Source organism: Acomys russatus, chromosome 6 (genome assembly GCF_903995435.1).
Source record: "Acomys russatus chromosome 6, mAcoRus1.1, whole genome shotgun sequence".
Lineage (NCBI taxonomy): Eukaryota > Metazoa > Chordata > Mammalia > Rodentia > Muridae > Acomys > Acomys russatus.
This window is the reverse complement of record NC_067142.1, coordinates 7,455,326-7,481,802: the sequence shown is the minus strand read 5'-3', so window position 1 is coordinate 7,481,802 and position 26,477 is coordinate 7,455,326. Positions and strand designations below refer to the sequence as shown.

At 37.0% G+C, this 26,477-nt stretch overlaps 1 protein-coding gene across 1 annotated transcript; it reads right to left on the bottom strand.

Annotated features, from left to right (window-relative positions):
• On the bottom strand, positions 1 to 26,210 carry LOC127190906 (protein LLP homolog). Its single transcript, XM_051148184.1, has 4 exons — positions 25,879 to 26,210; positions 19,574 to 19,606; positions 4,198 to 4,304; positions 1 to 164 (listed from the first exon to the last, which is right to left on the bottom strand). The coding sequence occupies exons 1-4, from the start codon at positions 26,208 to 26,210 to the stop codon at positions 1 to 3; spliced, it is 636 nt and encodes a 211-aa protein (XP_051004141.1).
• Positions 26,211 to 26,477: the final 267 nt, after the last annotated feature.

The window sequence follows — 26,477 nt, the reverse complement described above, 5'->3', positions numbered from 1 at the left end:
CTACGCTGCAGAGCAGTGGTAGTCACAGTGGGGCTTGATAAACACCTGTCCACAAATTGTCCCCAGCCTGTGACAAGACAGGGAGCCAATGCCAGAATGCAAATCATCTGCATCAGCAAGTGTGTTGTCTGGCCTGCCAGCTACTGCTTCTCTAGGGGGATTTTCTATTATAGAGTAAGCGGGACATTTACATTCTGGGAACAAGCTCTTTATCTCATGGGTTGCATTCTGAGCAGCACAGCTTTCTTAAGAATCCTTCCTGGTCCATTCATGGTGTTACCACAAACCTCAAAAGATCAGAAGTGCCCTACAACGGAGAGGAAGAAAAATGAGGCAGTAGATGGTAGTAAGGTCTATCCACATGTGGAATATATGTAGTGTGAATGGGCAAAAAAACCCTGGTCAACCAAGCCCATTACATTTTCTCTTCTCATATCCAGCCTTCAGTATCTCTCTGTAATGTAATGCAGCTTGCAGCTGGTTAACATACACTACACATAGATGCTCTTTCTGGTAGAACTTATTTATCTGTCAGTAGTCTCTCAGCAGTGCTGTCTCCCATCTGTAATCTACCAAAGAGGGTACAACACCCATGCCAGTATCTGCTACACAAATGAATAGAATGTTATATCAAAGATGTGGGTACACAAAATGAATGTATGCATCAGACTACCTAGGTCCAACAAAGAAAAACAGATTTTCAGTGTTTCCAGAGACTGGCAAGTACTACAAATACTTTGGTTTTTTGTCCAAGGCCAAGAAGGATTCACTTTAGCTACTAGACACAGGATAGGAAACATCTAAGGGTGTAGCTTCTGAAAAAGTAGCCTGGGAGTTGGCTCAGTGGGTAAAAGAACTCAGCTTATAAGCCTGTCAACATGACATCAAAAAAAATTTTAAAGTCAGACATGGCAGTAAATTTGCATAATGCTAGAAATCCCACAACAAGACAGAAAGCAGGGAAGAAGAATCACCTGGGAGCTTGCTGGCTTAGTAGCCTAGAGTGTACAATATGTGTACAGTACACTGCATGTACCCTAAAGTATACAGCTTGTATAGAGTACACAGCATGTAGCCTAGAGTATACAGCTTGTATAGAGTACACAGCATGTAGCCTAGAGTATACAGCGTGTACACAGTACAAAGCATGTAGCCTAGAGTATAAAGCATATACACAGTACACAGAATGTAGCCTAGAGTACACAGCATATAAATAGCACACAGCATGAAGCCGAGAGAATATGGAATATACACAGTACACAGCATATAGCCTAGAGTATACAGAATATACATGGTACACAGCATGTAGCTTAGAGCACACAGCATGTACACAGAACACAGTATGTAGCCTACAGTACACAGTATATACACAGTACACAGCATGTAGCCTAGAGTACACAGCACGTACCCAGTACACAACATGTAGCCTAGGGTACACAGCATGTACTCTGTACATGTACACAGTATGCAGTATGTAGCCTAGAGTACACAGTATATACACAGTACACAGCATGTAGCCTAGAGTACACAGCATATACACAGTACACAGCATGTAGCCTAGAGTACACAGTATATAGCCAAAGTATACAAAATATACAAGGATATACAGCATGTAGCATAGAGTATACAGCATGTCCACAGTGCACAGCATGTAGGCCAGAGGACTCAGCATGTACACAGTACACAGCATGCAGCCCCGAGTACACAGCATGTACACAGTACACAGTATGTAGCCTACAGTACACAGTATATACACAGTACACAGCATATAGACTAGAGTATACCGTGTATATAGAGTACACAGCATGTAGTCTAGAGTATATAGCATGTACAGAGTACACAGGGTATAGTCTAGAGTATATAGCATGCACAAAATACACAGCATATAGACTAGATGATACAGGAATGGTAGAAACAAGAAAGGAATGAACTCACACACAAGCTGCCCTCTGACCTTGACATATGCACCATGGTACTTGTGTACTCACAATGACATATGTGTCATACATACATACATATATACATACATACACATATACATACATACACACTAAATAAATGAATATTTTTACAGAACTGAAGGTAGCAAGTATGATAAAAATTAAGATTAAAGTTTTTAAACATTGACTTAGTAAATGGTTAACCAGTCATCTTCTAAACTAAGAGTAGATTATTCTTTCTTGGAATATATAAGAGAGTCAAAGGGAGAACAGCTAAGAAAATATCAATAAAGAACATGATTTAGGGCATGAAGAACTGTGCTCAGATTCTCAACATTCGTGTCACAGCCAGGCATGGTGTCCCAGCACCAGGGGACAGAGACGAGAAGATGTAGGTTCAGTGAATGACCATGTCTCAGAAATAAGGTGGAAAGCAATTGAAGAAAACACCCAGAACCAACCTCTGGTAGACACAACAACAACAACAAAACACACACACACACACACACACACACACACACACACACACACACACACACACACACACACACTGTAGACTCCAAGTCCTACACAAAGCCGTAAGTATGGCTGATGGGAGACTGGATGGCAGAGTTGCAGCGCGAGACTGTTGTTGGAGGAGGCAGTCTTCAACATTTCCTCTCTGCTAAAGCTCCTGGCAACAGTGCTGTTACTGACTGGACCTCAGGCTCTTGACCTTCTTCATTCTTTCACAATTTTCAATCCATATGTTGGAGGGTTGGGGCCTTTTTTCACATTTAGAAATCATTATTTTCTAATCTCCTTAGTGTATTCCCTCCTAAGCTTGGTGCTAGTAGAAGAAGGGAAATACTTTACATGCTTTATTATGACTTTATTCCATTCTTATTACTCAAAAGTTTCTTTATTAAAATTTATGTCATTTATTTATATCCTTCCTTCTTCTATTGATGCCAACAACCTTCCTATAAATACCTCAAAAGCTTCAGTGTCTGAGTCCTTTTTTCTTTCTTTCTTTTTTGTTTTTCTTGGTGTTTTAAGATAGAGTCTTACTACGTAGCTGAACTGACCTGGCACTTTTTGTGGAGACTAGGATAGCCTCATAATCATAGAGATCTGCCTATATCCCTTCCTATGGAAAGCTGAAATTAAAGGCATGAGCTACCATGCCTGGAACTGGCTGAGAATTTTCTTTTCTACCATATTCTTGCCAATAATCATAGTATGTTAAGGGGTTTCATATTAATTAATGTTTTTAATTGTTAAATCTCTAATTATTTTGTATGTGTGTATATATATGTATGCAAGTATATGTGAGTGCTTATGCCTGGGGCTGACAGAGGCCACATGTCAATATCAGGTACATACTTCTCTTACATTCTACCTTTGGTTTTGAACCTGGACCTATGAAGCCTAGACTGGGTGACCAATGAGCCTTTGGGATTCTCTTCTCTCTGTCTCCCAGCACTGGTGTTACAGGTATACATCACCATGACTGGCTTATTTTAAAAAATGAATGCTGGAGATCTGAACTCAGGTCCTCATGCTTACATAGCATGTACTCTACCTGAGTCATCACTCAGCCTCTAAAATCTACCACTTATTTAGTACCTATCACATACCAGTCATTGCACAGTCATGTATGTAATCTGTATTGCTCATATGAAAATCCTACAAGTTGTCAGTCATCTATCACTTACAAAATAGGATGATTCAGAGTGATTATTACATGCCCTAATCTAAAAGACAGTCATCAATGGAATCAAGAGGAAGACACAAGTCTGCTGGTGACGCAGGTCAAGCTCATTGACAGAGTCCTTAATCATAAAAAGGATGGCTACTTGAATCACTCTGTTGTTGGAGCCATTAGCTTGAAATTATTTCCAAACCACAAAAATAATCTCATAGTATCTACATCATTCAAGAAAAATAAGTTTATAAATGTTACATAATTTGTTCTAATTCACATGGATAGTCAAAATTCAGACATAGAATACTCTTGCTTTCTGTCCAGACTACACTGACAGAGACAGAAGCATCTCTCCTGGTCACTTTGCTAACCCTTACTGTACTTTCCCTTACTAGAAAAGTGACAAATCTTCCTGACAAATGTGCAGTTTGTTCAGAGCTTGACAAAGCAGGCTCCTCTCTAGTCTGTGTGACATCATCTGGGGTAACCTGGGGAGCTGCTTTCTATGTAGTTCAGTTATAGGGTGCCAAATTTTCACAGGATCTATCCAGCAGCTCAGCCTGGACATACCATCATGAATCTCTCCAACTGGCTTGGGCTCCTCAAAGCACAGTAGCTGGGTTCCAGTGGCCAGAATCTCCATTGGAGGCAGAGAGAATGTATTAGGAAAAAAAATCCTGTTTGGTTTGGAAAAAGAACATAGAAGAGTGATCAAGTTTACATGGTGACCCTGTCCCCTGCCCAGGATGGCTTCGGCCATCTTGCTGACTTCCCATGTATGCAATTCCACTCCTTCACATTCACCTGCTCTGGCCTACAAACACCACCCTTAACAGAGGCTTCCTTCCTCCCTCAGCCACATTTGTTCTCAGCAACTAATGTCTGCTTTCCACAACAGTTGCCCCTACCCTGCACCTGACTCAATCCTGGTATTGAACACAGGCAGTACCACTACTGGCCATACAACTTGACTACTACCAGCATCTATTTTCTCAACTGCCAAGGAAAAGTGGTCTCCCTAGTGCCTGTCACTGCCAGACACTGAGTCAGGTCATATATCTAAAGCAGAGAACAGAGTGTTTGACTTGGGCTCATGTAACCTCAAAAGGAAGAAAAAGATATGAAGAGCAGGATAATGCTAAGGAAATCGGGGCTTTTCATAACACTGAGGGGAAGCTACTGGAAGTTCAGTCCCCACGCAGCCACATCCACACCTCTTATGAAAATCACTGTATCATCAGTACTTCAGAACCCTTAGAATAAGTTTCCCCCTCTCTCAGTGCACCAGAGAAATAGAATAATGCAGGCCTCAAAACTGAGTGTGGCTGAACAAAAATGCAGTGGTGAGTCAGATACATTTCAATTAACCAGAAAAGGCAAAGTCCAGTGTTACTAAGGAATGCAGAAGGAAAAGGCAGAAGGCAGAAGGCAAAAGTTGTATAAGCACATATCAACAGTCACCTGAGCTTATCCTGAGCAGAGTTGCAGGGGTCCCCCAAGCCTTTCCGACTAAATGCTTCAGAAAAAAAAATGAATGAAGAAAAATGGAGTATGGCTCACAATTTCAGAGGCTTAAGTCCACAGCCTGCAGGTATGTTGATTAGCCATAGTAGGGTAGACTAGCAGCATTGGCTGGGGACCAAACCGTCAACAAGAGCCTGTGAGAGGCATTTCTTTTTTTAATTTTAATTTTATTCATTTATTCAGATTATAACTCAATTGTTATCCCATCACTTGTACCCTCCCATTCCTCTCTCCCTCCCGCTTGCACCCTATTCCCCTCCCCTAGGTCTAAGACCAAGGAGGACCTCTTTCTCCACTATATGGTCATAGGCTATCAAGTCTCATCTTGGTAGCCTGTTTATTCTTTCTTTGAGTGCCATCAGGCCTCCCCACCAAGGGGAGGGGGTCAAATATGGAGCACCAGAATTCATGTTAGAGTCAATCTCCACTCTCCACATAACTGTGGAGAATGTGCTGTCCATTGGGTAGATCAGAGTAGGAGTTCGATGTTTACTACTTGTATTGTCCTTGGTTAGTGCAATAGTTTGAGCAGATGCCCCTGGGCCCTGATCCAATCACGATGTTCTTCTTGTAGATTTCTAGCACACTCTGCATCCTTCTATTTCCCCATCTCCTATATTTCTCTTACCTAGAGTCTCAGTAGGATGTCCTCACATCTATCCCAATTTCCTAGCAAGTGAAGATTTCCATGGGACATGCCTTTTGGGCTAGTGCCCAATTATAAGTGAGTATATACCATGTGAGTCTTTCTGCTTCTGGGTTAACTCACTCATTATGATCATTTCTAGTCCCTTCCATTTGTCCACAAATTTCGGGATTTCCTTGTTTTAAATAGCTGAGTAGTATTCCATAGTGTAAACATGCCACAGTTTCTTTATCCATTCTTCAATTGAGGGACATTTAAGCTGTTTCCAGGTTCTGGCTATTATGAATAAGGCCGCTATGAACATGGTTGAGCATAAAGAACTCAAGAAATTAAACTCCACCAAACCAAATAATCCAATTGAGAAATGGGGCTCAGAACTAAGCAGAGAATTCTCAACAGAAGAATATCAAATGGCTGAGAAACACTTAAAGAAATGTTCAACGTCCTGAGTCATCAGAGAAATGCAAATCAAAACGACTATGGGATTCCATCTTATACCCATCAAAATGGCTAAAATCAAAAATTCAAGGGACACTCCATGCTGGCAAGGATGTGGAGAAAGAGGAACACTCCTTCATTGCTGGTGGGAATGCAAACTTGTACAACCACTTTGGAAATCTATCTGGCGCTTTCTCAGAAAACTTGGAATAGAGCTACCTCAAGACCCAGCTATTACACTCCGTGGAATATACCTAGAAAATATTCCACCACACAATGAGAAGCATTTCTTAATCAAACTACAACAGTATGGAAGATGTGAAAGCTTTTTTACATATTCATCCTGTTGTATAACCATTTTTCCTCCCTATCCTGCCAATCTGAACACTTTACCTATCATTAGTAAACGTTCTCAAGGTGTTTAAGAAAATGCTAATCACTATGCTTGAAAGGACTAGCCTAGACTTTATGCCAGGACTCTTCTGATGTTCCTTTCTCAATGGCAAGTCACCCTTCCACATGGAACGAAATCAACTCTAAGTGACCAGACCAATTTCTTGGGTGGTGAGGGACTGATACATTCGCATACTACCTTCTCCTTCTGATGGTACTAAATGTACTCCTTGACTCCAGGGACTTAGAAAAGCATCTAGTGACTTTCTCGTTTTTCTGTTGTTTTCAGCGCCCTCAAAAGAGAACCATATCCATAGAATACTTTTCCTGTTAAAAGCAAACATGAACCCAGATCCTCTCCCTTTACCACTCAAAGCAACAGCAAGCTCCTTTAAGTCCAGCACTGAGCAATATTTTTTACTTAAAATTAATGTCTTGTCCTCAAACAATTGAAAACAGAATACATCCTTCATGGTGATAAGTAAAAAGGCATAAAGGTGAATTTTAAGGAGATAAATTTATTCTGGCATGAAAGAAACAAAAACCTTTTGCTGCTGGCCTGACATGAGCACTCCTAAGAAATGAGTTCTTCCCTTATTTGTAACTACCTGTAATCTGTCACTCAGCCTTTGCTGTCATGTGTTAAATTAAAATACATCATTAACACATACACTTTGTCCTGACCCTCACATTGTTGATGAATTTGCATTAAAAGTAATGTAAGCAATGTCATAGCATGCTAGCATCAGATAGCCATGTAGACAGAAACAGCATATTGTCCAGATGGATATGTGGTAGGAAAACACGTGCTGTAAATTATTTTAAATGGCACAGTTGCACTGCTTCCATTTACAGAGACTATCAAGTAAGGCAGTATAAGTGTTTTGAGTTAATAGAATCTAAAAGAATTAAGCTGACCCCATGGAGATTTCTGGAAGCAACATTATATGAAAATATTTGTGCTGTTTAAAAAGACAAGCCTAAATCTTGAATAGAAAGATATGTAGTATAAATGAATTAGACTTTGGTCCTTCAATGAATAAAATCAATAGTCTTGAATTTAATCTTCTGTTATCTAGACTCTAGATGTGATAGGATATAAAAATACATAAGCTACTCTCTTTAAAAACCTTGCCCGTGATTCATCACATTAGTTTCCAGTGTGATTTAAATTAATAACTGTCACTATTTCATTTCATTTAATACCCACACAAAAACTCAGAGGCATGTTTCACCATCACTAGCATTCTACTTTATAGCCAATAATAATTAAAACTTCTTAAATACCAGGCATATATTTTAATTTAGCTTTGTAAACTCTGTTTATAGTTTAAGTATTTCATGAAGTTTCCAATCTTTTACTTTTGAGTTTGCCTTAGGGTAGTGACGTGTTAGCAAAGTAAAGTCACTTACAAATTTTTCAGGAATCTTGGGAGCCAGTTGTAAAATGTACCTTTTATTTTTAACACATCTTTAAATATATTAATAAATTAATATAAAATATTAATATTTATTAATAAAAATTTCTGTATCTTAAATTAGTTGACAAATGGATGCAATGTATTTTTATCATATTTACACCCCCTCTTCTGAACACCTTCTGGATCTACCCAAGCTCCCTGCCAATCCAACTTTCTGTCCTCACTTTTCTAAGTCACTGAGACTAATTGGTGTTACCCATATACTCTTAGATGTGGGGTCTTTTACCGGAGCATGGTTGATCTACCAGGGGCTACACCTTTAAAACTGATTTTCATTCCTCAGCAACTATTCACTGCTTCTCAGCTCAAAGTGAGACTTCACTTCATGCTCCCTCTCCAAACCAGGATTTGTGACTGGCTTGAGCTTGTGCAGGTCTTGTGTTGTCACAACTACTGTGAGTTCATATGTTCTGTGTCCAGAAGTCATTGTCTCCTTACAGACAACCACTGTCTCTTCTGGGTCTTAAAATCTTTCTGCCAAGTTATGAGTTCTCAGCTGTTCTTGCTACTGAGTTGTTGCCCTACCACCACTGTAACCCATATATGTCAACTATAAATCTCTTATTTAAAAAAAAATATTTCTTCCCTCTTGATAATGATTCCGGAGCCTTAGGAAAAAAGAGCATGAAACAGATGTCCCATTCAGAGATAAACATTCCATAGACTCTTAGTCTCTGCACTAGGTGTGTTTCTCTGTATTAATCACCACCTATCATCTTTGATGATAGTTGACAAACACACTAATCTTTGAGAATAACAATATGTCATTAGGAACCAGTTTAATACCATGTCCACTTAGTAGAATAATAGTAATAGGTTCTCTCCTAGTGCCTATCATCTGTGTTGCCACAAATTCCTGACTTAAATAGCACTATAAAATATATTTCATCTTGTAACCTCAAATTCAATCATAAAGTGGTAGATTACTCCAGTGACATTAGTGCCAATATTGCACCACTGGTCATGTCTTGTGAGGCCGGTCATTAGTAAGATTGATTATTACTTTTCTCCTCCAGTAGTGTACATAGCAACTTCCAGCACTATGAAAGCTAGACAGTATGGATAAAAATTCCAGATCAGTACCAGCTTGATTTCTTTGTTTTCTAAAATTATTTATTATTATTACAATTTATTCACACTACATTCTGATTGTAATCCCCTATCTCTTATCTTTCTGTTCCCACCCTCTCTCCATTTTCCATTCTATTCCCCTCCCCTAGACCTCTGACAGATGAGGTCCTCCTCCTCCACCAGCTGGCAATAGCCTATCAGGTATCATCTGGATAGCCTGCATTCCCTCCTGTGTGCTTCCACAAGGCCTATCCACCCATTTGCCTGCAAAGTTCAAAATTTCCTTGTCTTTAATAGCTGAACAATATCCCATTGTGTAAATGTACCAGAATTTCTTTATCCATTCTTCAGTTAAGGGACATCTAGGTGGTTTCCAGATTTTGGCTATTACAAAGAAAGCTGCTATGAACATAGTTGAGCAAATGTCCTTGTTGTATGATGGAGCATCTTATGGGTATATGCCTTGGAGTGGAAAAGCTAGGTCTTGAGGTAGCACTATTCCAAATTTTCTGAGAAAGTGCTGATTAATTTCCAAAGTGGTTGTACAAGTTTGCAATTCCTACACAATTCTTCACAGACTTTGAAAGATGAACTCTCAATTTCATATTGAAAAAAAGCCAGAATAGCTAAAACAATCCTGTACAACAAAAGACCTTCCTGAGGAATCTCCATCCCTTATCTCAAGCTATACTATAGAACAACAGTAATAAAAACAGCATGGTACTGGCATAAATATAGGCTGGTTGATCAGTAGAATCGAATCAAAAACCCAGAAATAAAACTGCACACCTATGGACACATGATTTTTGACAAAGAAGCCATATCCATACAATGGAAAAAAGATAGCATCTTCAACAAATGGTGCTTTTCTAACTGGATGTCCACTTGTAGAAAAGGCAAATGGATCCATATTTATATCACCCTGCACAAAACCAAAGTCCAAGTGGATTAAAGACCTCAACATAAAACCAGATACACTAAATTTGTTAGAAGAAAAAGTGGGGAAGAGCTTTGAACTCATTGGCACAAAAGACAACTTCCTGAACAGAACACCAACAGCTCAGGCTCTATGATCAACCATTAATAAATGGACCTCATGAAACTGAACGCTTTTGTGAGGCAAAGGACACTGTCAACAGAACAAATGACAGCCTAAGAATGGAAAAAGATCTTCACCAATCCTACATCTGGCAAAGGTCTAAAGTCCAAAATATATAAAGAACTCATGAAATTAAAGACCACAAAACCAAATAACCCAATTAAAAATGGGGTTCAGAGCTAAACAGAGTTCTCAACAGAAGAATAATGAATGGCCAAGAAACACTTAAAAACTTGCTCAACATCCCTACTCATCATGGAAATGCACATCAAAATGACTCTGAGATTACATCTTAGACCTATCCAAATGGCTAAGATCAAAAACTCAAGTGACAGCACATAGTGGCAAGGATGTGGATAAAGATATCTCTCCATGTTTTATAATTCTAGTCTGTGTCTTCAGCAAAAGGCAAGTTCCAGGGGTAATCAACATCAGTGGAGACACCCTGCAATGCTTAAAAGTATGTGGGCTCTTATTTGCCACCAATTTTGAGAGTTCAAAAGACACTAGGTTTTTTACTTATTAATTTGTATATCTGGCATTTAAATTTGCAAGTAAATGAATCATATTAAAAACAAAGGCAAAGCTTAAAGTGTACTGTTTTATAAATTACTATAATATCTTCTATGTTCTTGAAGTCAGTTATTGACTATCATATATGGGCAATGGGTACATTATTATTAGAGGACCATGTTGAATAGTATTCCAACTCCACATTTGGTAACCATACTAGCAGTTCGAAAGTAACTTTGGTGGGAATATTTAAGCTGTGGATATCAGAAACTGTTTAGATTTTATTTTAGTGCCAAAGATGAGTTCCCAATTTATACAAGTGTGATATAGTTTAACCACAATAAATTTCAGGTAATATTTAACTATAATAAATTTATTAAAGAAAGAGGATGATTGTTGACTATTGGTTCTATATAGTAAAAATTTTGAGAATTAATTGACTACATGAAGTTACCTCTATTTACTCTAATGAGTACTGAGTATTTTCATCATTTATAAATTACATTCCATGTATCCTTTATATAAGTATAATGATGTGTAATTAGATCATATATGTATATACATACATATATGTGTATATATATGCACTAATTTCTTTCAAATATCTGGTTGTTAAAGAGTGCCATACTACTACTGCTCAGGGATTATATTAATGATAGGTACATAAGTAGGTAGGAAGATAGATACATAAATAATTTATCTACTTTCTTTTATATCTAATTTTGTGACATTTTGTGGCATACCATTGCATAGGCCTCATATTTTAAGGTACATTCCTTTTATTAAAACTGTGTTACATCATGTGTACATTGTACTGTTTTTGCGTTTAGTTAACCAGTACTGAAATGTGACCTCTTTTTCATTTAATTTTCTGTATGTTTCCATCTTTTTAAGGATTTATTTTATGTACTGAAATGTGTGCTCTTTTTCTTTTTCATTTAATTATCTGTATGTTTCCATCTTTTTAAGGATTTATGTTATTTTAAGGGGCTTTAGATATAGCTCAGCAGTCAAGAGCACTTGATGATCTTGCAGAAGACCCAAGTTTATTTATTTATTTATTTTTATTTATTTTTAATTTTTTTTATTAATTTATTCTTGTTACATCTCAATGTTTATCCCATCCCTTGTATCCTCCCATTCCTCCCCCCCCCCCATTTTCCCATTATTCCCCTCCCCTATGACTGTTCCTGAGGGGGATTACCTCCCCCTATATATTCTCATAGAAGACCCAAGTTTAGTTCCCCACACCCACATGGTGGTTCATAACCATCCATGGCTCTAGTTACAGGGAATTGGATGCCATCTTCTGACTTTCATAGGTACCAGGCACGCAAAGCACTCACACAGGAGTGCATTACCTGTATCCGTATATGCCTGTGAATCTGAGTGCAATTGTCTATGAAGTCCAAAGAGGAGGCATCAGATCTCCCAGGGAACTGGAGAATTAGGCAGTTGTGAATTGCCCAACATGAATGCTGGGAATCTAAATCAGTTCCTCTGCAAGAAAAGGATTCTGTGTTTTTCATTGGCCCCTTATCTTAATAATGCAATTTTTAAAACACTACAGCTTTAAAATATCTTTAGCATTAGGAAAGCATGTATTGCTCATGCCTTTCTAACCTTTAGCAATTCCAGATGAACTGCAAGAAAACCTCTTGCTTCCCTCCTGATAGCACTTTCTCATTTAATATTCCTTGTCATAGTCTCATTATTTCACTTATATATGCCTGTGCCTTTCTACTTCTCAGAACTAGGTATTTGTGTCTTTATGTGCATCACATCTAAAACTGTAGCATATATTAACATTATTGTGTATCACAGATGTCTTGTCATGCTTGGAATTACTGCAAAGTCTTGCTACAAAAGCTGTGTTTTAAAAGCTGCAAACCAACACTAGCGATAACTGTAGATGAATGACTGTTTATTTGTTACCATCCTCATATAGTCTGAGTTTTCCACCTAGAACTGAATTTTGTTTAATTTCCCACTTGATAGACTGAAAAAGTAAGGGTGATATTGCCAGTTCTCAAATGCTAACTAAAGTTGCATAATATTATCAATAAATGTAGAAATGCATTTATCTTTGCCAGGAGTCAACATACACAAACAGATACAAATATGGGTTGTCTAATATTTTAAGCTTCCTTTTCTGTAGGACAAGAAAATACTATTGGTCTCAAATATGCACCAGCCCTAGTATTAGCTGTATCCGCCCCCATTCCCCACTTAATTAGTGTCCTCTTTCATGTTAACTCCTCCTTGACCTTGACAAAAATTAGACAAAAAACCAAGTTTCATGTCTTAACAATTCCTTGGTCAGGACTCATACACCATTTTACATTCCTTTCTCTCTCTTAAAATTTTCTTGGTATATTAATAATTTGTGGTGTCTTCTCATTAAAAAAATCTCATAGAAGAGTTTTTGGTAAAATAAAATAGACCTTTTCCATCCTCAAAGTTTGGCTTACATCTTTTTAAAAATCAAACCTTTTATTTTGGCATATAATATAAGTTATATAAATAAGTTTACAAGACAGAATTTAGTGAAGTCAGTGCTAACTTTTCCCCAGCTCCCTCTATTGGTAACCAATCTACAATAGCACAACCAGGATGTTGACAACAGTGTAGTCAAGATGTTGACATTTTCCATCACCATATGGATCCCTTCTGCTGCCTTTTTGAAGGCATAGCTGCTTCTGCTTCACTCTTCAGTGACTATATTTTTGTTTCATTGCTATCACACTAAAAGAATTTTAAAGCATATAACTTTTGGGAATAGCCTTTTTTTTTTTTTTTTTTTTTTTTTACTTGGTATAGTTTTCTGTAAAAGCAATCAGGAATTATATAATGTTACAGTCATAGTGTTTTGGCTATTTCTATTTGACATCCTTAAAGAAGACATCTTTCCTATCTTGGTATGTCTAAAATTCTGATAGTAAATCAATATATATCATATCCAGTCATTATCAACTTAAAACATCTGTCTAGACCTAAAAACATCTTAACCCATAAACAGCTAAGCTTCATTGTAAAACCAAACTATCTGGTCTTCAACTCCATGGAAGACTTGAGAAGGAATAAAATTAATTACCTGAGCATACAGAGCATGCATGTTAGTAGCTTACAGAGACAGTTTGCTGCCTGAACAGTCACCCAAAACTCTCTATAATGTTGAATTATCATCTTCTGCATTCAAGCTCAATATATCTGACAGACATATTTGTGAGGCAGGAACTATTGAGGATTTGCTGACCCTCTCTTGGCAAAGTTTGGCCATTGACTCTGCCTGCATTCAAGCTTGCCCATCTTTAGGCAGAATTCTGCCTGTGGTAGAAACTGGCTAGTTTGTCACACTTAAAGCCATCTCCAAAGGGGGTTCTTTGAAGCTCATCCTCTTCTTTGAAGTAGGCTGGGTTTTTCCAGGCGTTAACCTGTCTCATTGTCAATGAATATTTAAAATAATAAAAGCATCTTTAAGCGTCATATTCTGTATGTCTCCGAGGTTTTTGAAGACCTTATCTAACTATTTTACCTTACCTTTCAATAGAACTATATCTATCTGTTATACCTAGGATGTATATTCTTGTGATAAAAACAGACTAGTAATTGATATAACCATGATTTGATTAACTAACAACTAACTTGTATAACTTACTTATCCTAAACAGCCTGCAATAACACTTTCAGAAAGTAAACCTTGTATTATAATTGAGTAGTAAGGGCACAATACTGCTAGAGTGTGTGTGTGTGTGTGTGTGTGTGTGTGTGTGTGTGTGTGTGTGTGTGTGTGTGTGTGTATAGTTTGAGCGGGACCCCTGGGCCCAAATCTGCCTATCATATTGTTCTACTTGTAGATTTTTAGGACCATCTGTATCCTTTTATTTTGCTATTCTCCCATGCGTCTCTCATTTAGAGTCCCAATAGGATGCCTTCCCCTCTGTCCCAGTTTCCTCGTTCTTAATGCCACTTCTACCAGAGTTCTGTTAAGAAAGTTCTTTCCTGCCTATAAATTTAATTGTATTCCCAAATTTCTCTTCTACCTGCTTCAGAGTATCAGTATTTATGTTGAGATCTTTGATTCAATTACAGTTGAGTTTTGTGCAGTTGAAGAGATAGCAATCTAGTTTTATTCTTCTGTGTGTAGCTATCTAGTTTGACCCTCATGATTTATTGAAGATGCTCTCTTTTCTCCAACATACATTTTGTTCATTTTGTCAAAATTCAGGTAACTCTAGGAATATAGGCTTATATCTATAACTTCTTCTATTTTAATGAATAAATTGTCAGATTTTTCTGACAATACCATGTTGTCTTAATCACCATTTCTTATTTTATAACTTAAAAGCTGAAGTGACAATATTTCCAGGAGTGTTCTGGTTTTCAGAATTGTTTTTTGTATCCTGGATCTTTTGTGTTTCCATAAGATTTCATGACCATTTTTTCATTTTTTGTGAAGAAATGCACTGGAATTTTAAGATGAACTGTAGATTTCTTTCACTGAAATACCCATTTTTACAACATTAACTATTCCAATCAATTCCAACTATTGCAATATAAGAATCCTTTTTATTTTCTGCTATCTTCTTCATTGTTTTATGTTTTCACTGTATAAGTCTTTCACTTCCTCAGTTACATTTATTTCAATATATTTTAAAATAAAAAATAATTATTCAGTTTACATCCTGATTTCAGCCCGTCTTCTTTCTCTTTCATTTTATCCTCTCCTTCTCCACAGAAAAGATGGAGGACCCCTATTAATATCACCCCTTCCTGACACATTAACTCACTGTAAAATTAAGTACATCCTCACACCTTGAGACCACATAAAGCCTGGATCCAAAGTAGGCAACAGAGTTAGAGAGGACCCCACTCGAGTTTTTTGGGGGATCCACACGAAGACCAAGACTTCTAGCCTAGGACCAGTCCATGCATGCTCTTTGGTTGGTCATTCAGCCTCTACAAGCTCTGATGGACCAAGGTTAGTTGTCTCTGTAGATCTTCCTGTACAGTCCTTGACCACTATGGCTTCGCCAGTCATTGCCTCCATACTGCCATATTACTCCCTGAGTGCTGTCTACTGTTTAGCTCTGAGTCTCTGCAATTGTTTCCATCAGCTTCTAGGTGAAGCCCGTCAGAGGAGTAATGCTAGGCTCCTGTCAACAAGCTTAGCAGATTAACATTAATAGTGTCAGAGAATGTTTCTTTTCCATGGGATGGGTCTCAAGTAGGGACACTCTTTAGATGACCAGTCTTTCAACTTTTGTTACATTTTTGTCTCTGCACATCTTGGAGGCAGGAGAAATTTTGCATCAAAGGTTTTGTGATTTGGCTGTTTTCCTTATTCTTCCACAGGAAGTCTAGCCCTGCTGCAGAAGATGGACACTTCAGGCTCCATATGCGCTGCTGCTAGGGTGACCCAGATTGACTTCCTGGGGCTTCTACTATCCCAAATCTCTGGCAAAACAAAGGCATACCCCCCACCTCAGATTCTGATCATTAACTTAGCTCTCACTCTCCCCTGCTATGCTCTTCCTACTCCCCACCCTACCCTATCTCCCTCCCTATTCCTTCTCTTGTCCAGTTCTGTCTGTCTATCCACCTCCAATTCCTATTTTATTTCTCGTTCTAAGTGTATCTCAAGCATCATTGCTTGGGTATTACTTGTAGCTTAGCTATGTTGGATCTGTGGTTTGTAGCATGTGTATTATGTACTTTTTGGCTAATATCTACACATAAGTGAATACATATAATACATGTCTTTGGGGGTTTAACTTATCTGACTCAGGGTTAATTTTTCTAGTTTTTTCATTTTCCTATAAATTCCAAGATGTCCTTGTTTTTAATAGCTAAGTAGTATTCCATTGTATAAATGTACCACAGTTTCTTTATCCACTTTTCAGCTGAGGTAAACCTGGGTTATTTGTAGTTTTGAGCTATTACAAATAATGCTACTAAGTATATCATTGAGAAAGTGTATGTGTGATACAGTGCACCATCTTTTCGGTGTATTCCTAGGAGCCACATAGCTGGGTCTTGAGATAGAGCTATTCCCAATTTTCTAATAAATCACCAGAAATATTTGCACAGTGGTTGTACAAGCTTTAACTCCCAACAGCAATGGAGGAGTGTTCCTCTTTCTCTATAACCCTGTCAGCATGTGTTGTCACTTGAGTGTTTATCTTAGCTTTCGTGAGAGCTATAAGAGGGAATCTCAGGGTCATTGTCATTTACCTTTCTCTGATGATTAAGAACACTCAACATTTCTTTCATGGTTTAATGGCCATTAGACATTCCTCTGTTAAGAATCTCTGCCAAACCTACATCTGACAAAGGTCTAATATCCAAAATATATAAAGAACTCAAGAAATTTAAATGCCACCTAACCAAATAACCCAATTGAGAAGTGGGGCTTGGAACTAAGCAGAGAATTCTCAACAGAGGAGTATCAAATGGCTGAGAAACACTTAAAGAAATGCTCAACCTCCTTAGTCATCAGGGAAATGCAAATCAAAACAACTCTGAGATTCCGTCTTACACCCATCTGAACGGCTAAGATCAAAAATTCAGGCAACAACACATGATGCCGAGGATGTGGAGAGAGAGGAACACTCCTTCAATGCTGGTGGGAATGCAAACTAGTACAGCCACTTTGGAAATCTACCTGGTGCTATCTCAGAAAACTAGAAATAAAGCTTCCTCAAGACCCAGCTATTCCACTCCTTGGAATATACCCAGAGGATGCACCAGCACACAACAAGAACCTTTGTTCAACCATGTACATAGCAGCCTTATTCATAATAGCCAGAACATGGAAACAGCCTAAGTGTCCCTCAGTAGAAGAATGGATAAAGAAATTGTGGTACATATACACTATGGAATACTAGTCATCTATTAAAAACAAGGAATACCCGAAATTTGTGGACAAATGGATTGAGCTAGAAATGCTCATAATGAGTGAGTTAACCCAGAAGCAGAAAGAGTCAAATGGTATATATTCATTTATATATGCATACTAGCCCAAGGGGCATGTTCCATGAGAGCCTTCACTTACCAGAAAACTGAGACAGAGGGGAGGACATCCTATTGGGACTCTAGATGAGAGAAGCAAGGGAGAATAACAAAGTAGAAGGATTCAGAGGGTCCTAGAAACCTACAAAAAGAACATTATGATAGGCAGATTTGAGCCCAGGGGTCCCGCTCAAACTATGGCACCAGCCAAGGACAATTAAACCCATACCCAGATCTAGCCAATGGACAGGACATTCGCCACAGTTGAGTGGAGAGTGGGGCATGAATTTCACTCGTACTCTGGTGCCTCATATTTGACCATGTCCCCTGGAGGGGCAGACCTGGTGGCACTCAGAAGAAGGATAACAGGTTACCAAGAAGAGACTTGATACCTTATGAGCATATAAAGGGGAAGGAAGTCCCTCTCAGGCACAGTCATAGGGGAGGGGAGTAAGGGGAAAATGGGAGGGAGGGAAAAATGGAAGGATATAAGGGATGGGATAACCATTGAGATGTAACAAGAATAAATTAATAATAATAAAAAAGAATCTCTGTTTATCTCTATACCTCATTCATAATCGGCTTACTTGATTTTTTTGTGTCTAATTTCCTGAGTTCTTCATAAATATTTTGGATATGCATATAGGGTTGGAGGACATATTTTCAAATTATGTTCATTGCTGTTTTGTCTTATTGACAGTGTTCTTTTCCTCATGGAATCTTAGTGCTTTCATGACACCTCATTTATTAATTATCTTAAAGTCTGAGCTGTTGGTTTTCTGTTCAGGAAGGTGTGCTAATGAGTAAATGGAAATTTCCAACTTTTTATTCTAATAGATTTAGTATATCCAGTCTTATATTGAGGTTTTTGATTCACTTGGATGTGAATTTTATGCAGGGTGATATAGATCAATTTTCCTTCTTTTACATGCAGACATCCACTTAGATCATTATCACTGAGTGATGATGCCTTTTCCTCCCATTGTGTGGTTTTGGGTTATTTGTCAAAAATTAAGTGTTCATTGACTTGAGGATTTATTCCTGGATCTTTGACTTATTTCTGGGATTTTACTCCCTTGATCAATCTATCTGTGTCTATGTTCATACAATGCCTTTTTTCTGACTGATGTTCTGGAGTATGGCTTGAAATAAGAGATGGTTATACCTCAAGAATTAATTTTATTATACAGGGTTGTTTTAACTATTCTGGATATATTGTTTTTTCATATAAAGTTGTGAATGGTTCTTTCTAAGTGTTTAAAGAATCATACCGATATTTTATTAGAACTGCTTTGACTCTGTAGATTGTTTTTTATAATATGGCCATTTTTACTATGCTAATCTTACCAATCCATGAGCATGAGAAATCTTTCCATCTTCTGATATCATCTTCAGTTTATTTCTTCTGGGACTTAAAGTTCTTGTCATAAAGGTCTTTCACTTGCTTGAGAGAATTACACTAATGTATTTTGTAATATTTGTGGATATTTATAAAGTGGATATTTTATAAAGTGCATTATAAAGTGGATTATAAAGTAGATATAAAGTGGATATTTATAAAGTCTCTCTAATTTCTCCCCCAGTCAGTTTATTATTTGTATGCAGAAGGGATATTGACTTCTTTTGTTCAATTTGTATCTGGCCACTTTGCTGACAGTTTTTATCAGCTGTAGATGTTCTCTAGTAGAATTTTTCAGGTTACTTATATACATTATCATATCATCTGAGAATAGTGATACTTTGACTTCTTTATTTCTAATTTGTATCCACTTTATCTCCTTTAGTTTTCTTATAGCTCTAGCTACAAATTCAAGTACTATATTGATGAGATACAAGGAAAGTGGGAAGCCTTGTCTTGCCCTGATTTTGGTGGAATTGCTCTAAGTTTCTCTGCACTTGATTTGATCTTGTCTATTCACTTGTTGTATATTTCCTTTATTGTACTTAAATATATGGTTGCATGCATGATCTCTTCAAGACTTCTAACATGAATGAAAGTGAGGATTTTGTCAAAAGATTTTTCAGCATCTAATGAGATGATCATGTGATTTTTGTCTTTCAGTTTGTTTATATTCTGTATTACATTGATGAATTTTTATATGCTGAGCCATACTTGCATCCCTGGGCTAAAGCCTATTTGATCATAGTGGATGATGTTTTTGGAATGTTCTTGGATTTGTTTTGAGAGTATTTTGTTGAATATTTTCGCATCAATGCTCATAAATGAAATTGTTCAGAAATTCTCTTTCATTCTTGAGTCATTGTGTAGTTTAGGTATCATGGTGACTCTGGCATCAAAGAATGAGTTTGGCAATGTTCTTTCTATTTCTCTGTTGTGTAATAGTTTGAAAAGTATTGCTATTATCTCTTCTTTTGAAGTCTGGTAGAATTCTTCATGGAAACCATCTGGGCTTAGGCTTTTTGTTTGTTTGTTTGTTTGTTTGTTTGGGGTAGCTTTTCATGAACATTTCTATTTCTCTATGGGGTATAGGACTATGTAAATTGTCTACTTGACCTTGATTTAACTTAGGTAATTCAAATCTACAGAGAAAGTTATCCATTTCATTTAGATTTTACAGTTTTATGGAGTACAAGCTTTTGAAGTAAGATGCAATGATTCTTTGGATTTCCAAGGTGTCCATTATACTGTGCCTTTTTTCATTTCTGATTTTGGTGATTTAGGTATTGTTTTTCAGCCTTTTATTTAGTTTTACTAAGTGTATAACTATCTCATTGAATTAAAAAAAACAGCACTTGGTTTTTGTCTTATATGTATTGTTCTCTTTGTATCTAATTTATTGCTTTTTGTTCTAGAGCTTTCAAGTATGCTATTGTTTTAAATGAAAAACACAAATGTTCTATTTTAAAAGTAAATACACAGGAGCCAGATGTTGAGGTGAAAACTTGCTATCTTAGAAAGCTATCTTAGAAAGCACCCAGCTGAAGAGCCTACTCAGATCATGACCCAAAGATAAACCATAAAGCTCAAAAGCCAAAATCTTGCTGGCTCAGCTAACAGCCAAGGTAGAAAAGGCAAAACAACAACAACAAACAAACAAACAAACAAAAAACAACCCAAGGCCAAAGGCTTCCTAAATCAAATATAAAAAAATCAAAAAAATCAAAAGCCTTCAAAAAGCTGAAGAGATCCAGATCTAAAAACTAAACCCCTTCTACTTCTATACTCTGTCTTACATTCCTCTCAAAGCAAAGTCCCTTTTATGGAGGCTGAAGCCTTGTCATCAATCTGGTGTTTTCTTATAAAATCAGGAATAGTGCTACCTAAAGACCTAGCTATACTATTCCTGGGCATATACCCAAAAGACTCTCCATCATATGTGGACATTTGCCTAACTATATTCATAGCAGTCTTATTAATAATAACCAGAATATGGAAACAACCTAAGTGACCCTCAACAGAAAGATAGATAAAGAAACTATGGAACATTTACCCAAATTGAATACTACTCAGCCATTAAAAACAAGAAAATCTTGAATTTTGCAGGCAAATAAATGGAGCTAGAAAAGATCATCCTGAGCGATGTAACCCAGACCCAGAGAGATATGAATGTTTTATACTCACTTATAAGTTGATATTAGCCCAACATAGAAGTCCTCTGAGAGACACTACCAAGCAGGGGATCAGAACAGATACTTGTGTCAAAGCTGGACTCTGGGCAGAACACTAAAAAATTGTGTTGAAGGATGAGGGGATGGAAGGACCTGGAGGGGTGAGGAGCTCCAAAGGGAGACCACCAGGGCTGTCAGATCTAGACATGGGAGTCAGGGGTGGATGCACAAAGTAATCAATCTCAAGGATCAAAATGGGATCAAATATCCTGCAACAATGTGCTGTTAAGTTACTCATAAGAGAATTCTTTTAGTGCTAAGAGCTTTCCTCTTTGCATTGATTGTATTGTTTGTCATAAGTTTTGGAATGTTTGGTATGTACATTTTCACTGGAGTTTAGGAAGTCATTAATTCTTATGTTTATTATTTCCATGACTCAGTGGTCATTAATTAGAGAGTTGTTCAGTTTCCATTACGTTATAGGATTCCTGTTGTTTCTGTTGTTGTTGAAGTACAGATTTAATCCATGATGATCTGATAACATAGGAGGGCTATTTCAAGTTTCGTATATCTATTGTGACTGATTATAAGTTAATTTTAGAAAAGGTTATGCAAGATGCTGAAAAGAAGTTATATTCTTTGGTGTTTTGATGAAAAATACTGTAGATATCTGTTAGACTCATGACATCTATTAGTTTTAATATTTGTCTGTTTAGTTTTTGTCTTGATGACCTGTCCATTGGTGAGAGTGTGTTATTGAAGTCTTCCATTAGTAATGTGTGGTGATTGATGTGTTATTTAATCTTTAGTAATGTTTCTTTTATAAATGTGGGTGCCCTTGTATTGAGGGCATAGATGTTGACAATCAATATATCCTCTTGGTGCACTTTTACTTTGATGAGTATGAAGTATCCCTCTCCATCAATTTTGATTAATTTTAGTTGAAAGTCTATTTTATTAGATGTTAGGATGGCTACTCCATCTTGTTTCTTGGGTCTGTGTGCTTGGAAAACCTCTTCCCAGCTCTTTCCTCTGAGGTAATGTCTATCTTTGTTGCTGAGTTGTATTTTCTGTATGTGACAAAATGATGGATCCTGTTTAAGCATCCATTTTGTTAGCCTGTGTCTTTGATGAAGAATTGAGCCCATTGATTCTGGGTGATATTAATGACCAATGACTCTTCTTGGTATTTGGATGTTGGATGTGGTATTCTGTGTGTGTGTGTGTGTGTGTGTGTGTGCGTGTGTGTGTGTGTGTTTCTGTAAAAGACTTATTTATTTCATGTGTTTTTTTGAATAGTTAACTCCTTTTGTTAGCCTTTTTCTTCTAGTGTCTTCTGTAGAACTGGATTTATGCATAGATGTTGTTTAAATTTGGTCTTATTTGTTTTCTCCATCTACAGAGATTGAAAGTTTTTTGTGGGAGTACTAATCTGGGATGACATCTGTGCTGTCTTAGGGCCTGGAAGACATCTCCCCAGGCCTTTCTGGCTTTTAGAGTCTCTCTTGAGAAGTTAGACATAATTCTTTTAGGTTTGTTTTTATATGTTACTTGGCCTTTTTCTCTTATGGTTTCTAACATTCTTTGTTTGCTCTATACATTTATTGTTTTGTTTTATGGTCCAATCTATTTGTGAGCATCTTCTATCCTTATACTCATCTCTTTAGGTTGTGAAAATTTTGTTGTATGAATTTGTTAAAAATACTTTGTTGGTCCTTGAAGCTAGCTATCTTCTCTCTCTTCTATTACTATTATTCTTAGACTTCATCTATTCATAGTGTCCTTGATTTCTTGAATGTTTGTGACATGATCTTTTTAGCTTTAACATTTTCTTTGATGTATCAATTCCTTCAATTATATCCTCTATGTCTGAGATTATTTTTCTCAATCTTTTATATTCTGCACATGATGCTAATATCTGTAATTCCTCTTACCTTCCCTGATCTTTCCATCTCCAGGATTCCCTCACTTTATGTTTGCTTTATTCTTTCTATTTACAGTTTCAGGGCTTGGTCAATTTTATTCATTTCCTTATCTATTTGATTCTATTCTCCTGTATTTTAAAGAGATTTATTAGTTTCATCTCTAAAGGCCTCTATCATCTTTATAAAAATAGATTTAAGATCATTTTCTTGTGTTTTCATTCTGTTAGAATATCCATGGCTTGTTGTAGTATGATAGATAGATTCTGGCAGTGACATATTGCTCTAAATCTTGTTGACTATGTTCGTACAATGGACTTTAGCCATCAGACTTTCCCTGGTGTTGGCTGAGTTTGTTGTTCTTGTTGGTGATGATGTTGCTGTTGCCCATAGGATTCCTTGGGAAGATGGGTAGAGTTCTGGGCCAAAAACTGGATGTTCCTAGGTTCTGGAACTCATATTTGGTTAGAAGGTTAGTGTTTCTAGTCAGATTCCTGAACTGTATGTTTCTTGGGCCCTTTCAGGCTCCCTTGGGAAGGTGGGTAGAGCCATATCCCTAAAGCTGGAACTCAAAGGATAATTGGAGGTCTCTTCTGCCATTGTACCCCGCCCATGCAGGGGAGTTGGTGTAGGTGTATTGAACCTGCATGATCTTGGGCTTCAATCTGGCAGGTCTCTTCTCAAAGGCATGTAGAGCCTTAGGGTCCGGGTAGCCTTATTAGGTAAAGCATCTATGGCCATCTTATGTCCTTGGGGCCCCTGTAAAATTCCTCAGGAGGGTGGGTTGATCTAAGGGTAGAAGCTAGATGATCCATGGTTCCAGGATCCCTCCTTAGGAAAGCAAGTAGAGCTGTATGCCAAAGACTGGAAGTCAGAAAATAGCCTACATCTTTCCTCTGCTGTCTGTGTCCCAGTTTATTACTATGACAAAGTGTTTATGATAACCAGACTTACTGTATTCTTGTTCTGTAAAACAATGCTGAACTTCTCATTTATTCAAATATATTAATTATGAATATTTTTCACTGATTTCTTTGCTAGTTTACTTCTTGAAATACATGATGGTATTTTTATTTTTATTTTTGAGTGTTAATTTTACATCCCTTTACTTTGCTAACAATTTATCAGATTTTGGAGATCATGGTGGAGTTTGTAAGGTCTTTTTAGGATAAAATTATGTCATCTGAAAATAAGGATCCTTTGACTCCTTTTTCTTTTCTTATCGTCTTTATCTCTCATTGTCTAATTACTCCAGTTAAGGCTTCATGCATTATGTTGAACCTAAGTGGAGATTGATTGCAAATGTCTTAGTCTTATTCTTGATTTTGGTGGAATCTTTTTGAGGCTATGGGTCTGTTATATATCGTCTTTATTATGGTGAGATATCTCCATCTTCTCATCATGAGAAAGCTTATTTTCTCCATTCATGTTTGACATATATTTTGCTAAAATAACCTTTAGAAGTGGGCAATTTCTGTATTTTAGGGCTTTGGATACATATTCTTAGGCCCTCAGAGTATTAAAAGTCTTTGTCAGATAACCAAGTATACTTTTGATATGCCTGCCTTTATAGGTGACTTGACCTTTCTTTTAGTTTTTAATATACATTATTTATTATATATTTCAATGTTTTCTCTATAGTGGGCAATGGGAAGTTTTCTTTATGCTCCTACATGGGCTTTGTTGGACCTCTTGTACCTGGTGACTATCCTTAATCAAGGTTTTGAAATTTTCCCTCAGTGAGTTTGTTGAAGATTTTCTCTGTGTCTTCACTACAGTATTCTTTTTTTTCCTATGTACATAATAAGATGGCTAACTTTCTCACTTTGTCCCAGAGCTCTACAACTTCTTGTTCACATTTTTCTGGACAATTTACCATTAGCTTTTACTGAATGCTCAAATTACTCTTCATTGTAGTCCATCTGTGAATCTGTCTTTTTTACATGGTTCGTTCAGTTGGTGTTTCCAGTAAGATTTCCATTTAGTTTATTTAGGTTTGAGGTCTATTATCATATATGTGTGGATTTTACTTAGAAAATTTGTCTCTATTTCCACACCTTTCATTGACATACTTATTTCATACATACTTTTCATTGTTTCTTTGAAATATAGGCAAGCTTTGAATTCTTTGTATAGATTTATGATTATTATTTGAAAATTTGTTCTCTTAGTCTCTGAGTAATTTCATTAGGTCCCATTACTGTGCAATTAACAATTTGTAGAAAAAGACATTTTATCTCTTGTGTTATGTCCTCTCTGTAGTATAACTTGTGCATTTGGAGTAAGTTTACTGTTTGAATTTGCATTTTATCTTACATCACAGAATTTATTTTATTTAAGTGCACAACACAAATGAGTTATTTTTTGGTTTTGAATTACAGAATTTAGTTCAAACTAAAATATGAAAACAAATAGCTTCCCTTTAGTGAAGGCTGAAATCTGAAGACACTCTGAACAACTAACTTCTGTACCATGTAATACTCTAGAGTTTTAAGGATATACTAGGCCAGGCTGCCTTGGCTTTGCTTTTCCTCTGTTTTTGTTGTTTTGTTGTTGTTGTTGTTTTGTTGTTGTTGTTGTTTTTTGTTTTGTTTTGTTTTTTTGTCTTTCTTTGTTCCCAGTCTTTTTCTCTGCCTCTGGTTCATCCACATTGGGTACTGGCCATGCTGATCTAGAAGTGTCTTTTTGTTTCTCCTAATTTCAGTCTGCGTTTTCATGACATCCTTTTCATCATATGCCACATACTGAGTTTTCACCTGGCATTGTTTGGGTATCACCACTGTTGCTGTTTCACAAACATCCTTCATTAAAACATCACTATCAACTTTGAGAATAAATTTAAGTCTGTTGATCTCCCTTGGGGCATTCTTTTTTGGCTTTTCAGCATGCATCTTCCTGTGTAAGCTTTTAGCCATGCTTTACCTGAGAAACATGACCAAACAGCACTTGTAGAACACCAACTGAATTTGCCTTCTTATGTACTTTCTTTTTTAACTTAAGTTTTCTCTTTTCTTTGCAGTGTTTAGTGAAAAATTATTTCCTAATGAACTAATGTGTCCTTTTCTTCTATGGGACTTGCGGTACTTATTGTGCTGTATCAGCTACAGACTCCTGCCTATGCTTCCAGCTTTTACTGAGAGTTGTTTATTTATACTCTCCACAACCTGTGTACCTAATCCAAA